The 16,592-nt window shown below is 37.9% G+C and overlaps 1 protein-coding gene across 1 annotated transcript; it reads left to right on the top strand.

The window, feature by feature from the left end:
- Positions 1 to 13,212: 13,212 nt before the first annotated feature.
- Positions 13,213 to 15,844, top strand: LOC118801256. Its single transcript, XM_036561456.1, has 4 exons — positions 13,213 to 14,353; positions 14,735 to 14,893; positions 15,103 to 15,192; positions 15,334 to 15,844. Exons 1-4 carry the CDS (start codon positions 14,210 to 14,212, stop codon positions 15,646 to 15,648), a joined length of 708 nt encoding a protein of 235 aa, XP_036417349.1. The 5' UTR covers positions 13,213 to 14,209; the 3' UTR covers positions 15,649 to 15,844.
- The last annotated feature ends 748 nt before the right edge of the window (positions 15,845 to 16,592 follow it).

A 16,592-nucleotide genomic window follows, 5' to 3' on the forward strand; every position in this document is an offset into this window, starting at 1 on the left:
AGCTCTGTAGTCTCTGCCATCTAGGCCTGAAGTCATAGGGTGATGCAACTAGGTATCACTGATGATTGACCGATGATCATGTTTAAAAGATGATAATTGCTGTGTTGAGACAGAAAACTAACAGAGACCTAAAGCGAAGTAGTTTACTTTTAAACAGCTTGCTAAATAATATTAAATATGTACAAATAATGTTTTATTTACTTTTACTTTGTAAATAAAACAGTGGACTATTGTGGGAGATTACTTCGCTATTAGACTACAGTAGAGTAAATCCAGATTGTGATTTACCTCATAAAAACTCAGCGTAAGGGTCCTAGGGGTTCAGAGGAGTTAAATTATGAAAATTATGAAAATAAATTATTTTCATAATTATAATAATTATGAAAATCTCTCTGTTTATGTGTTGATATAGCTGAATTCCAGAGCGAATCCACTGTAACGATTGAAAACACCAAGTGTTTAGAGCGTGTTACAACATGCCTCAACTCGTCAGATAATCAGTTAGGACTTCATGAGTTGAATTTTGTGCATTACAGGATGGGATAACATAAACCTCAAGGACACATTTAAATTTATCCTTTGACAGCATTACTTTATTTGTACATTTTATTTTTTCATTGTGAATTCTGGAGCATTTTTCCTGTCAAAATGTATTTCATGTTAAATTTAACCATGTCAGACACAACTAAACAATGCACATTGGCTGGTCCAGTGGTCAGATGCATGCACATGGTCTAAATAAAAAATACAAACAAAACAATACTTTATCTAAGCATGCTTGGGGTTCTAGATGCAGAAGAATAATCAGTTGAATGATTAGAGTGTTTATTACAAAGGTGTCTTAGCACTGATGACTATTGCTATAGGACAGGTACTACCCACAAAAGATTCTTTGTGAATAAGCTTAAATATACTTTAAGACAGAACCAGATGCCGTCAGAACCAGATGCCGAAAAGGAGTTGGAGTTCAGGTGTTCAGATGTGTTGAAGACTTTGGGCTTCCCCCAACACTGACAACACTGTATACAAAGAAAAATCAGTGATGAGAAAAACTAAACCTTCTCAAGCTCTGAATCAACTGAGAAAATTGGGAAAATGAAGTCTCTTTTAAATGCATGTAAATGCAGTGTAAAAATTCAAAGCGGAAAACAAAGATTTGGAAGGGTTCCTTAAATTTCATTTAAGGATAGTCCGTAATATGCTCAAATACAAATGTTCCCTCAGTTTAGAATTCGTGGGCCTTAATATATAAATACTCCTTTATCTGTTTATATTTTACTCATGTTTATTATATCATTTGTGTATAAAAATAAGTGTGTGTGTGTGTTATGTAAGAAATTAAAATAAATATACTTATTTTTACTTTGTTGTAATTTACTTAGTTTTATAGTAAATATTGTCTGAAAGGCAGAGCTTGAGGACAAATACTCTGGTCCAGAGTGAACCAAGTGCAGATTCCCAGTAGAGAAAGTTGTCCTTTCCAAGGCCTCATGTGATAAACGTAGCATCTTCAGCTGCCTGTTGTGTCTTAATATTCATCCCAGAGTAACAGTCCAGAAGTTTATCCGCAAACCACAGAATGAACATGTTTCATCCAACCAAACTAACTTCCTGCATCCTTGGATGGCTTGGCATTCTGTAATGTGGTGGGAGACAAAGTGTAAGCTTGGTATTTTATTGTTGTCCATGATGAAACCAGGGTAAACTATAAGGCAAAGCTAGATAAGAAAACGAAACTCAAACCCTAGAAGCACTACTAAATAAAAAACAAACAAAGGGAACTGTACAGGGAACTAAATACTACTCTACTATAAGCCTAAAAAGCTTAAAAAAGCTTTTGCATAACTTAGTTTTATAAACCCATGTGATTATTTCCCGTTCTTATGTTTTTTTATTTGTTATTTAATTATTTATTAAATTATTTATAACATAAGTTAATATTTCAAGTTTAGATGTAGTGAAATGAGGACTTCAAGGCTTCAATTTTAGATGATGGCTTTTTAAGGCCACCATGAATGCACTGAACTTGGATCAACCCACTCAGAGTTGAGTAACCTCTACTGCATGTAACACTAATCAGCATTTCTGTAACCAATAATTCTGGATACACAGCATCAAGGTCAGTCAACTCAGTCCATGTTTAAGTTTGAGGTTTGTTTAACCCCCTTTCTGGAATCCTCCCTTTAGTTTCTTTGGTGGCCTTGAGTGTTGACTCAAGTCCAGTAGCACAAAGAGGAGATAAATTTCTGAACTGCGAGTGAGGAGCTCTGGAGCATCATGTCTCAGCTTCCTAAAGAAAATTCCAAAATGAACAAAAAGAAAAGAAAGACAGGAGAGAGCAACTAAGGTGGTGCAAACGAAACTCTTAGTGAAATAGGCCACTTTTGCTCCCCTAACATTAGAAAATTCTGAGAATTTACACTTTGTTCCTCTTTTCACCAATACAGCAGTCGATTTAGCAAAACTCTCGGGACAAAAATGACTCTTTTGACTTCTAGTACCAGGGATAACCATCTTCCTTCTCAATCAGTGCTAGCAGGTCTGGAAACTGAGTTTATATCCACCGAGGTCTTGCTCTTCTACCCCATCATCTGCACACTCACACTGACCACCTTTCTCACCTCTCATGGCATCAGTGGGCAAGGGGAAGGTATCTGGCCACGAGCACCAAGATAAAATAATGACTGGATATCACACTAATAGACCACTTTACCTCACAAAATCCCCTTGCAAACACTCTAGGAAGGCATCCATTTCTCTCAGACTGTCTTTTCTTTTTCCATTACTACCATCTGCATGACAAGCACATTCCTATGGGTCGTAAAATACTTTGTTTTTTTCTTTTTCCGTTTCTCTTTTCTGAATCTCATAAATGTTAGTAAGTTCATCTATATTCCCTTGAAAAATGTCATAATCCCATATATTTTCTTTTCTTTTTAGTAATCATATTGTTCTCCTCTCTCCTAGAAGTAGGAGCATTCATATGTATGAAGTCACAGAGTAAGTAAATGGGCATTAAACCTTCTGTAACTATTGTCATGGAAGTGCAGTACTTCAAATAATCTTCATAATAGAAGTACTGCCATAAATATCCACTGGAAATATTAGTATTAAATAAATATTGTACCTAATGTTTCTTTTAGGGGGCGGCACGGTGGTGCTGTCACCTCACAGCAAGAAGGGCCTGGGTTCAATTCCCGGCCGGACGACCAGGGTCCTTTCTGTGTGGAGTTTGGATGTTCTCCCCGTGTCTGCATGGGTTTCCTCCAGTTTCCTCCCACAGTCCAAAGACATGCAGTCGGGCCAGTTGGACACGCTAAATTGCCTCTCGGTGTGTTTGTGTGTGTGTGTGGATGTATGGTGTGTCTGTCTGTCTGCCTGCCCTGCGATGGACTGGCAACCTGTCCAGTCCAGGGTGTATCCCGCCTTCCACCCAATGACCGCTGTGATAGCACCCCCCGTGATCCAGAAGGATAAGCAGCTTAGAGTGTGTGTGTGTGTGTGTGTGTGTGTGTGTGTATGTGTGTGTATGTGTGCGTTTCTTTTTCACAACCACACTCAAAAATCTATGTATATGAAGTCATTTTATGGTGAATTTGAGGAGATACTCAGAAAAAGAGATTACATATCCTTTATGTAATTGTGCACAAAACCCTGTTCCCTCACCTTAAATGCAACAGACGAAGTTAAGAGCTCATACTTTGCAACTCAAATCTGCAAATTTTAGTTTTGTTTCGTGTCTCAGTTCATAGTGTCATTGATACTGAATGATTGATATATGAATGTCATGTCTCTAGTTTCTTTATGCATAGTTAATCTGATCTATCATCCAATGCCTTATTTCCCTTGTCTTTAATATCCAGTCATATGAATCTTTATTAAAATTATCCATTGGTTGTGTATAACTATCACATCCAGTCAATCGATCCCAGTCTGAGTCAAAGCTAAAAGTAAGTTATCTTTATGGTATAAGTGTGAATTAAGTGAATTAAGTGGCACACTACACCCCTACCAATGAATCAGCCTTGTCTCCCTGTCCCCATACCCCTACCAAATAACCGGCCCCATCTCCCTGTCCCCAGATCCTTACCAATGTACCAGCCCCACCTCCCTGTCCCCATACCCATACCAATGAACCAGCCCTGTCTCCCCATCTCCATACACCTACCAATGGACCAGCCATGTTTCCCCATTTCCATACCCTTACCAAGGAACCAGCCCTGTCTCCCCATCTCCATACCCCTCCCAATGAACCAGACTTGTCTCCCCATCTCCATACCACTACCAATAAACCAGTCCCGTTTCCTCGTTCCATACCCCTAACGATGAACTGGCTACTTCCAAATGAAGAACAAGGTGAGCAGCATTGTCTTGAATGACGTCAATTGGCATAACTGAAGGGGGTCCATCGGAATTTCTTTTTTTATTATTATGAAAAACAAAAAAATTATGAAATCCCTTTCAATGATAAGAATTCAAACACTATAATTATTTTTTTCCATAAAAAAGAATTAGCACACTTACAGCAGCTAATTTTGAAGACTCAGGCTATCGTTTATGCCGAATGTTGCAAGTATGTCTGCATAGTGTTATATTTTCAGGGTTGACGTGGCCTGTAGTGGGGCCCAATGTAATATCTTTTCATGGGGCACAAAATCCATAGCAGCACCCCTGCGATAGCGGTTTCAGTGAGATTCTCTTTTCCAGGAGTTGTTGACTGGAATGCAAAGCTGTTAATTTCAGGGAGGTTATGGTGTAATTGTGCAACTGGCTAATGGAATAAAATGAAGATTAAATGAAATGTAAATGTCAAATGTCAGAATTTTTTACATACCTTCAAAGTCATTTAGTGTACCCCTGGGTTTATGCATACCATAGTTTGACAACCACAGACGATTACACTCATAGTCAGGTTGAAAAAAACATTAAATGTTCTGAAATGAGAATACTCATAATGATTTGGAGGCAGAAAATCTATGCCCCTCACACATTACGTGATTTTCTCTCTCATCGACGCTGACTGCCCCAAAATTGACAGACTAGAGCCACTTAGCACAGACTCAGTCAGACTGGGAATCAGGGCTAAAAATGGGGTAAAGGTTGGGTAGTGTAACCCCAACGTTAAGCTTTAGCCTAGGGTGTGCTGTTTCAAGGAAACCATACAAGCAGTGGACACAAATATTAGGCCTGTCAAATATATAACAAAGAAAATATTATGAAGGAATTACTATTCTGAAATAAATTCATTTTGATCACTGTTTTCATTTTATTTTTATAATCTTAGCAGGGCAAATACGGGAACAAAAGCTACTTTGAAAGCGAATCACAAGGTTTCTGCATTAAATTTTGCTGTGTCACATGCTTGGCTGGCACATGCTCATGTTTTAGTGACTGCATACAGTCTTTTAGCCTAAACAAGTTTAAAAAGTCAAACATGCATGGTCTCTTTACACTGTGCTCCACTGCAACAGTTATTGATCTCTCTACCACTGCAGGATGGCCACTCTCCCCTATCCCATCCCTTCCACTGAGACAATTTCTGAGAGCAGCGGTCATTAACATACTGTATCAACACCCAAAAACTGCGTTGTTCCCCATAGAGGACGTAATTAAGGTGTTACTTGTGTTATACTGTTCACAGATGTGTTTCAGAGCGAATTACGTTAAACTGGGAAATAGGAGTAAAATAAGTCTCCTAAAAAGAGCAGATTGTAGAAGCAGAGAAAAAGAAAAGAGTGCACTCGTGCCATCTAGTGGAGAACTGCAGTTATGGCATTCTGCTTGAAACAATAGAACAAACAGACGTTTTATCTATACAGTTTATTTAAGTGCCCACACATACTGAGAATAAAAACTTACAAAATAATGTACAACCAGCAGGGTTTATATTGTCAAATCTCACTCTGTAAAACCACCAAATCCAGTGGAATAAAGTTTGGGCTTCAAGTTAACGCCTGCGTGTTTTTGATTATGACCTATACCTTCAATTTAAAAAGCTGCCTTCTGAATCTGGCTTTTTTGCCAAAATTTCTGGTCTGTTTGACACAGTTTGTTCCTGGCCTCCTTGCTCTCTCAAGTCCTTGAAAACGTTGATCTTTAACCCCTCCAGATTTTTACACGTGTCACTGTTTTAATTCAGTTGTGTGCTACACTGTAAAACCGAACAGTAAAAGATAAATTAATTTTGTTGTAATAACTCAAAAAAGCCTCTTTTTTCTGCGTAATTTGTACTAATTTGTCATTCTAAGTTTACAGTGCTAAACCACTTCAATTTATTTTTGTCATTGCACTCAAATAATTTTACACGTCCGCCATGTTTACTGTGATTGCCTCAGGCTGAATTATTTGGAGAAAATTGTGAACAATTTTCAAGTTATGATATAACGTGAGATATTTTCTTCTCGGAAATTTGCCGTGGGAGTGCTTGTGAAGACGTCTGAGTTGAAACGCGATGTGGAATGCAGCAAATTTCTGAATCTGCAAACTTTCTCCTGCTGCAGACCGCCGTGATACTGGTTTTCTCTTTGGGTGCTACTTTGGTGAGCTATCTGTTTATTTAGCACCATATTTTACTGTTGTGTAGCGTTATTGTTTGCATCTAATGTATTTAGTGATTTAGCAGTTATATTTATGCATTTGAAAAGTGAATATGTCGAGTTAATTTTAAACTGCGTCACTGAATATGCAAATTGGTAGAAGTTGAAGTTGAGTGTTTAAGTTGAAGCCGGTGTATAAATAACAGTTCATTTAATATTTAGGTATTGCTTTTTTTACCTCAAAGTTTGCCTTGTTGCATCAGTTGTGCATACATTCAAAACATTTAAGCTGGATAAGGTAATTTGTATGCTCTCTGTAAAATGGCGGGCTGATTTACATGTTTAATCAGCATGACTTTGGACGTGAGGTGATAGTTTGCATGGAGGCTTGTATTTTTGTTTAAAAAGGACTGTCGCAGTTGGAGTTCAGTGTCCCCTGCTTGGTAACTTTCCACAATCTAACGTTAAACGTTAATGGAGAAACAAAGATTAAAGCAAGCAACTGTTCTCACGTTATTTTGTTCAAAACCTGAGAATGTAACAGTTGGCTTGTGTTTATATTTTAACTGATTTTGTCGTTATTAATTTTATTCTGCAAAGAGGTTAAATAATGAATCTGTTTTAAAGAGTTTGGTTAAGTCCAACAAGCAGTTCTTGTGTTATTCAGCTGAGGCATTTCTTTGTTGCTCCCTATCTTTTAAGATGTAACAAATTAAAGAAATACAATTTTAAAGATTACTCCAACCATATGCCTTTGTTTTGGGTTGCTTTGTATTATGAGGTCAGGGAGAGCACAGTATATTTCACATAATGCCTGTTAAATAAGATAACTGATTTGTGTCAAATGCTTAACTGATATTTTCCTGTTGTTTTTTGCAAATATTGCAGCCAAACTAACTATTCCATTTTTCTCTCCTCAGGCTAAAACTGATGCAGCTTGCTGATATATGGAGTTTTAATGTCTGGTATGTTGATCAACATTTAATGTAATAGGCGTTTATTTTACTAAAATGTGAATGAATATTGACACAAAAAAATCAATGGGTTGGAAGTGCAAACTTGTGCTGCTCTCTTTGATAAAAGGTCACAGGTGCTTGAACACTATCGTTTGCATCATGGCAGTGTTTCCTCTGTCAGTCCGTTGCCATGTCTCTATGATGACTGTGTCTGCGCATTTCAGTCCATAAATGCTTTGAAAATTCACTTGACACGGGTGCATATTCAGACAGTCGTGCATGCTGGAAATCAGATGAGACGTGTATCATTCATCTGTCTTTTGTGTGGATTCAAGCAGCCATTCAATGATAAAACTCTACTCAGTCATTTAAGGACACATTTAAAACAACACGAGATGGTGGATTGTCCATTCCAAAATTGTCCCTGAATTTTAAGAATGAAATTGTCTTGACAGAAACTGACAGCCCCCCAGTGCATGGTCAGATTGAATCTTCAGATTGTTCTTCTTAATGAATTAGCGGAAGCTATCATGAAGTGTAACGTCTTTGTCAGTGCTACTGTGGAAGGTGCAGAGCTGTTCACTGCTAAGCGAAGGAAAACATTTGTGGGATGTAATTACCCTTTGGTAATGCCAGAGCAATATACTGTAGATTCTAGCGGGCACACAGCAGTGTATGTTCCAACACTACAGATGCTTCAAACTATGTTTAAAAATACCGATCTTCTTGATAAAATTCAAAAAAGCAAACCATCATCACCTGGAATGTACACTGTAAAAAGCGATTCTGTGTTTTAGTCAGTTGAACTAGTATGGTCATGTTGAGTGAACTGACCGGCCATTACAACTTAACAAAATGAGTTTTAAGAACTTCAACTTGAATATGAACATTAAAACTTAAAATCGCTTGTTTGAACAATGAAAAAAAGGGTTTCCAATCAACTTTTGTATACGACGCATGCGCCGAAGCTCTGACGTCAGCACTGGTTCAACTTTGAATCGAAGACGAAGGACGGCCATTTCGGAAAACAGGGATGCCCGGCAGTCAAGTTCTACAAACTACAAATACAGCTTCAAATTGTTTAATTTTATGAAGGTCATCCACTACACTACATAGAAGCTTACATACAGTGCTGAAGTAAGTAACTTAACATTGGCTTTATCTAACTTACTTTTTTCGCTAGCTAGCAGGCTAACGCTAGCGCTTAGCTGAAAGCTATGGAAATTAAATGTTGACTACGTGGTCATATGTGCCAGATGGCCATCGTGAGCTGAAGTTAGTTAACCTAGCTAGGCTAATGACATTTATTTATAGGTTATCAGCTGAAAGTTATCACATTTTGTCGCCTCAGCTACTTGCTTTTAGGGTTAAAGTGTGTAGCTAAGTATTAGGTTAAAATGCAATGGTGACCGGCACACTAAACTCTAGAGTCTGTTAAGGTATCTTGTTGAGTATGCCTCAAATTGGCGGTATTTGTTGCTATTGTGCACAGAGCTCAGCAAGCTAACGTTAACTAAGTTAGCTAACAGCTAACCTAGTTAGTTGCTAGTTAGCTAACTTGGATATCAGTTGATGGCTAAAAAGGAAGCTTATATAAGTTGAATATAGTCCAAGCTGAGTTTACATATAGCTTTATGGAATTTCATATTCATTTATTTTTTTACTAAATGTTTTCCGTTGTGTGCTGATAACCTAACGTCAAAGGTAACTAGATAGGGTAGCTAGGTTAAGTTAGCTAACTAGCTAGTGATTAGCTGTGAGTTGCAGTGTGGAGGCGCGGGTCGCGAGGAAGCCGCATGAGTTCCTAACGTATTTTGTGTCTTTCACGAGAGCTGACCTAAATGAAGGGCATGTCGAATCATAAATGAGAACCGCACTGTTTGCGCTTGGAAAAAGCCTCTGTGTTAGCAGTGTGGCATTCTTTTACCAGTCAAAGGCGAATGAACTGCGGTTATGCTTTCTGCATCGTATTGCAGTTCTGCTTTCCGTACGACTGTTTTCGCGAGCTGCATGCCGCTAGACGTACAAAATGCACCTTTTTGTCACTTGTAACTAGTAACCGTCGAAGAACTAAACTAGATGTTTAGTGACGCACAGCGTACATGAGGTTAACCGTAGGCGAGCCACAAATACACTAAGTGAGCAAAACTTAAATATACGGGGCTGTTCGTTGCTAATGTCTAAGTATTAAACGAGTGGTAACGCTAAGTGACCCAAATGTCACTGATGAAAATTTGCCCTGGTGAATGAACTGCATCTAAATGTAGTTATTAGACTGTTGTTTGACTGTTGTTTGGCTTGCTTGAGTTGTTTACCTGACATATTTGTGATCAACTTTTGTCTTTCAAGCCATCAAGCTACAGGCAGTGAACTGATTCACGTCTTGTTGGGCCTATCCCTGCTGGTGTTAATTGCTGCAATACCATGTGCAGTTGGGGTGGTGTGGGACTGAAAGGTAAGCCAGTACAAGCTTAAACTGACCACTTAAATGAATATTTGATTTTAAATGTTTGTAGGTGTTTGAGTTTGAATGATGTCATTCCTAATCCAAAGCTTCCAGTATAAGATCATTTTAAGTGAAGTATAATTATTAATTTAATTATTAGGTCTACTTGAATAACAATGCACATTAATCACACACCACAGGCTGTCTTTGACAATAATATTAGTTTTTTAATTCCATTGTTTATTCCACAGAAGTTTACATTTTAATGAGTGTACATTTTAACTTTGATAGAATACATTAAAACATTTTGTATGTATCATTATATGAGATGAGAAAAAAAGAATTAAACCGTCTCTGGATGCTCTCTGATTTCATAAGTGTATGAAATTTATTTATTTATTTTTTTCTTTCTTTAAAAGGATTACATTGGTGCATATTTCTCCAGTCTCCTTGAAGTTTGAGCAGTGTGGGGCCCTTGCCCCCAGCCAATGAGGTGGTGTTGCAAAGTCTGCTCTTTCGTCACCCAACCAGCGCACTCTCATAATTCACTACAAACTAAAACACTGCTATCACGCAAGTAATTGTCCCCTACCCTGCATCTATGAAGACTGTGTGTGCTCATTTAGAACTGAACTTGCGCTGAAGAAACATTTGACTACAGACCATAGACAGTCTGGTCAGGTCTGCACTGCAACCTCAAAGCTGAACTGTGATCTGTGCAATTATTCTGAGACCTGCAGTATTACACAGTATTTTGCACACCTAAACACTCATATCAGAAATAAGGAGACTGTAAAATGTCCCTTTAAAAATTGCAGCTTTCAGTCCAGTGTTTATAGTACTTTCCATGCCCATAAGAGTAAAAGCCATCGTCTGTGTACCATAGAGAATTTTTGTGGGGACATCTACCAGCTTTGCACTCCTGGTGTCTCAAATTCTGAAAGTTCAACTTTTGAGGCACATTTGGATCATGTGGACTTTTCTGCATCGGATTGTGATTTACAATATGATGAAGACCTGCATGAATTGCTTCAACACAAATTAGCTTCCTTGTTTCTTCGGATGCAAACAGTTCTTCATGTGTCTAAGGCAACAACTCAAGAAATTGTAAATGAACTCTGGAATATCTGTTCAATTGCTGAAGAGTTCACACCAAAATTAATTGAAAGCATATTGATTAAGCACAACTGTACAGTAAATAATTCCATCACCACTGCCATAACAGAGATAGTCAGAAAAGCAAATCCCCTGTTATCACTGTCAAAGAACGGTCCTTTTGGTTCAGAATACAGAAGAACCACCTTTTACAAGGCAAATTTTAAAGTGATTGAGCCTGTTGAATATGTTTTAGATGCATCTTCCAAAAGAAAATATGTTTATGTTCCGATTTTGAAAATTTTGTCAGAACTGTTAAATCGTAATGATGTTCTAGATAAAATCTTGCAGACAGAAGATACAGAAGCTTTTGGACATTTGACTCATTTTAAGACATACAGAGATGGATTATATCGCAAAGAGAATCAGTTGCTGTCTTCAGATAGTTTAAGCATAGCTCTGGGATTATACATAGATGACTTTGAAATTTGTAACCCATTAGGAACTTCAAGAAAGAAGCACAAGGTCTGTGCAGTTTATTGGGTGATTTCAAATTTACCAATACAGTATAGGTCCTCTGTGCAGTCCATCTATTTGGCTTGTCTCTGTTACAGCAGTGATGTGAAAAAGTATGGCTATGATTCCATTCTTCAGCCGTTGGTGAAAGACGTAGAAGTACTTGAGCAGCAAGGTTTGTACATTCAGAAATTGGGAGCAAATATTAAAGGTACTGTACTTTGTGTCTGCGGACAATTTGGGAGCCCACTCACTTGCTGGTTTTCAAGAAAGCTTTAATGTTGATAAATTCTGTAGATTTTGTTTAGCTAGCCGCACGGACATAAACGTTCATGAAGTAAGAGAGGGACATTTCCCACTCCGAACAGTTGAAGCTCATGAGCACATCCTGTTGGAATTGAAAAAGAGTACACATTTGCTTCCACTGGATGGTGTAAAAAGAGACTGTGTTCTTAATAGACTTTCTCATTTCCACGCAATACGTGGATTTCCTCCAGATTTTATGCATGACCTTCTGGAAGGCGTAATACTAAATGAGTTGAGCTTATGTCTGAAGTCTTTGATTTCCAAGAATTATTTTACATTAGATCATCTCAATGCAATCATCCATTCCTTTCCTTACAAGTTACTTGATAAAACAAACAGACCACAACAAATTCCAAAATCATTTGCATTGAAAGGTTCCATTGGTGGTAACTGCCATGAGAACTGGACTTTGTTGCGATTACTGCCACTAATGATTGGTGACAAAATACCTGAGAAAGAGAAAACATGGCAAATTTTATTAGACTTGAAAGACATTGTTGAACTCCTGGCTACTTCGCAGTTTTCAAATGAGACCTTGTGCTACCTAGAGTCCAAAATCTCAGACCATAGATCTTTGTTAAAAGAAGTTTTTCCAGATTTCCACTTGCTGCCCAAGCATCACTTCTTAGAACACTACCCCGAAGTTATTCGTAGATTTGGACCACTGATTGATTTCTGGACTATTCGTTTTGAAGCGAAACACAGCTTTTTTAAAAGAGTAGTGCATGATGTTAAGAATTTCAAAAATATCTTGCTAACTCTTGCTACAAAACACCAACTTTCATTAGCTTACTATTTAGACCTGCCAAGTCTTTTCAGACCTGACCTGGAGGTAGGGCATGTTGCTGTTGTTTCACCTGAGACACTAGAGCACTCCATAAAGAAGGCTATAGAGCTCAAATATGCTAGCATTACCACTATATCTCTTGCAACTCATGCATGTCTCCATGGCACCAAGTATTCAGAAGGAATGTTTTTGTCTGTGGGACACACCAGTGGCCTGCCTGACTTTGGCAAGTTAGTGAAAATAATCATTGTGTCAAACAGTGTTTCGTTCATCATTGAACCCTTCACGGCATGGTACATAGAGCATTTGCGGAGTTATGAACTGATGAAAAACCACGCATCTGAGCTAAAGATTGTGGAACCACATGAGCTAAATGGATATCATCCGCTGTACCCATACATTCGAGCAGGCAAAGTAATGGTGACACCAAAAACCTTCCTGCTTCATTAAGGTATAATTGTAGGGCTTAAAAAATAATTATTTATAATATTTACTTGCATTACAATATGTTCAAAAATCCAGTTTTGTTTTCACACTATTCAAAGGAACCTTTTTTTTTGTTGTTTTTGTTTTTAAAAAGGGCTGTTTATTTTGCCTATTATTTTTTCATTTGTAGTGAACTGCTCATCTACAATGTATTATACATTCAGTTGTGTTGTTTTCTACATTTTTAAATTGTTTTTGGTCCTCTCTGAACTTTTATTAACAGCCCTGGAAGCTCCAGTCTACAAACAAGAAGCTTTTTCGTGTGATCATCTCGCAACAGGACATTCATAAAATTAAGCTTGATTCTGTTCCTGAGTCAGTAGATGGCCTCAAACTAGTGCTAAAAAGCAAACTGCAGCTAAAAGAGTCCTTTGATCTTCAGTATGAAGATGAAGACTTTCATGACTTTTGCAACCTTACACATATAGCTGATCTGCCTGAGGAGAAAGTGACGTTGAGGGTCCTTTTCAATCCATCTGCAGATACTTTTTCAGACTCAAGTTTAGACACTGCAAGCTTATCTGTCTCCTCTCCGTCTACATCATCTTCAGCAAGCAAACATTCACAGTCATCTTCAGGTCGTTCACAGCTGTGGCCAGCTTGCTTTACTATTCCCACCTTCTCGTATGATGTTGAGCTGAGGCTGAGACAGGGCAATGAGGCTCATAGAAAAGATGGTGCGTTGTTGACCATTTCTAGAGACATTAAGTCTGAAATTCTAGAAAAACTTGCTGAGGCAATATATTCATACAAAGCCTATCCTGGGAATGAGGAATTTGAAAGTGTAGCGATTGCTCTTGTTGAAAAACACCCTTGTCTAAAAGAGCCAGGCTCCGCATCTGGGTGGTATGGGTGGAAACTAAGTCTAAAATTTAAGATGGGGAACTATAGACAAAAGTTAAGGGATGCAGGTTGTCAAGAACTGAAAGTGAATTCAGAGAAGAGAGGTCCTGGCGAGGCCAGAGGAAAGTGAAACCAAGTGAAGAAGCCTAGACGGTCTGAAACAAACTTTCTTCCAGATCTCCCACAGGGAAAAGACCGGAAAAGTCTGGAAGAGGAACGAGAGCAAATCGTTCAAGAAATGAAGAAAAGGAACCCTGACTTTGCTTTTGTAGATGCAAGAATGAGCAGCACATATTCTTTGAGAAGACAGGAAATTGTTGAAGATGAGCCTCCAGTGTCGGAAGTGAAAGTCAGATGGCCGGCACTTTTCACTGAGAGACAGGTTCCTTTTTTTGTTTATTATTACTTTAAATATAAATGCTTGGATTGTAAAGAAATACTGTAGTATAAGTGGGTGATATGACAAAAATGTAATATAATACAGAACTTTTTACGATTTACAGTAGTTGACAATATTTTTTCCTCCCATCTGAAAACTCTCAACAGTAGTGTCACATTTTTTTAAAAATACTATCCAGAACTATTCAACATTTTATACACTGCGTTATGTTAATCCAGTTAAGTAGAACTGATTATGCTCTCTCTACAATTAAATATGCTGTCTGGAAGTGTATTTTAAGTACTGATAACATCCACGACACATTCTGTAATGTAATTAATGTGATCTCATATTTCATGTAATGTGATCTCATATTTCATGTAGATCAGCATGGAATTCACCAGGCTTGTGTCGATGGACCTTAGCATGTCCTTTTATGGGGGTCTTGACTCCCATCTCCTGAAGCTTCTTCAGTTGTACCGGTCAAAACGTTTTGAAGGGATGACAGAAATGACTGCCATACTGGAGAGCCTTGACAAGGATGTAAGTTAATGTTTATTTTCAAACAGCTTTTTAATAGAACAAATGTCAGTTTTATTGTATGTCCTGCAGAAGCTGTGATTTACAAACAATATGGTGCAGGATCCAATAACTTGACAGTTGATCTAAGCTATATATATTAGATAGATAGATAGATAGATAGATAGATATTAGATAGATAGATTGTTTTTATGCGGTTTTTGCTTTGGTAGGCATCAAACCAAAGGAAGAGGGCAGCGGTGCTGCAGGCTCTGCCTTGGTACATGAGAGAGAATCCTGCTAAATTCATGAAGATATGTGAGGTATGCTAAAACTACAGGAACAGTTCAAACAAATTTATACTAAAAATGAGGTACTATTTATGAAGCTGTCTTTTGGAGTATTGTGTGTGCAAGCACCTTCTAAAACCTAAGTCCGCAGTTTATGTTTTTGTTTTTATAAAGCCCACTAATTGTGAGGAGGATGTCATCAAAAGAATGACTATTGGAATCCTTGCCATTGTAGAGGATGTGAAGGAGCCACTCCCAGTGATCTACAGTGATGTGGCCCTGGTGATCGAAGAGCAAGTTGTCCTTTGTAATCTTGGTGATGTACCAAATGCTTTTATGAACTTGATGGGGCTGCTCTATGTATTGAACATGAACTACCCCAAAGAACTCAAATATACCTTTGAGGTGATTCAGCGTCTGTTCATGGGCATTGGAGTAGATTCCTGCACTGCAAGAGTCCACACACTGAAGAATAAATTACTGAGTTAAAGAGAGAATTTTTTGTGGGTGTAATGTGTAGTTCTCTACAGCCTTAACCTTTAATGCTTTGTTTTAAATTATTTTATTGATTTTTCTTGGTCCATTATGTAAAAAATTGTTTTCCAAGACTGCAAAATCAGTCTTCTTGTCCTCCAACTATTTTTGCAGAATATGGTGTATTTATTCTTAGTGCTTTTGTCTAAAACAAGTTCCCCAAATACTACATTGTTGATCATTGAAATTGGTTTAACATGGTCTGTGCATGTGCAATGCTCTCCCACATCCAACAGTAACAATGCGCTCCCGCGTCCGACAGTGCACTGTTGCTGTCGGACGCGGGAGCGCATTGTTACTGTTGGATGTGGGAGAGATGTCTGACAGTAACTATGCTTTATCATCTATCAGTAACAGATCGATCTTCTGTCCTTAAGTAATGTTGTCCTGTAAATTCTACAGTAATTCCCCATCCAGTATTGTTTCCTAAATACTAAATTCTTCATAATGTGAAATGTGATAATGTAATTTTTTTTTTTTTTCCTTCTGTGCATACTTTTGCACACGTTAATAAAATACTTGGTTATCATTAGCTTTGTGAGCTTTTGGTTATTTGAGTCTGGCAATGGTTGCTTAATTTAATAACAGCACTTTTTTGAACCATTAAGAAACGTCAGTGAGAGGAAATTTAAAAATGTTTAAGAGGAGTGTTGTGTTTTGTTGTTTCAACCTGGCAAGCTTGAACTGTTCTGAAACTGAATTGCTGTTGTATATTTGTGTTCCAAACCAGACCACAGTCTGTATCTTCAATTTAGTAGCCACACCAAACTGTATTTGTGTCAACATTTAAGGTTAAATCATCAGATTTATCACTAGTGACAAAGGCATGTTACCTATTTTCTGGCACTTGCTCTTCAGTTCACACTAGCACATTGCTATTACCTTGCAGGGTTGGGTGC

Source organism: Colossoma macropomum, unplaced genomic scaffold (assembly GCF_904425465.1).
Source record: "Colossoma macropomum unplaced genomic scaffold, Colossoma_macropomum, whole genome shotgun sequence".
In the NCBI taxonomy this organism is placed as follows: Eukaryota; Metazoa; Chordata; class Actinopteri; order Characiformes; family Serrasalmidae; genus Colossoma; species Colossoma macropomum.

Excerpts from the sequence above, each read along its gene's own strand:
- LOC118801256 (XM_036561456.1), top strand. The coding sequence starts at position 14,210 with ATGAAGAAAAGGAACCCTGACTTTGCTTTTGTAGATGCAAGAATGAGC. Across the intron at positions 14,354-14,734 it reads CACTTTTCACTGAGAGACAG|ATCAGCATGGAATTCACCAG; the intron begins GTTCCTTTTTTT and ends TATTTCATGTAG. Across the intron at positions 15,193-15,333 it reads AATTCATGAAGATATGTGAG|CCCACTAATTGTGAGGAGGA; the intron begins GTATGCTAAAAC and ends GTTTTTATAAAG.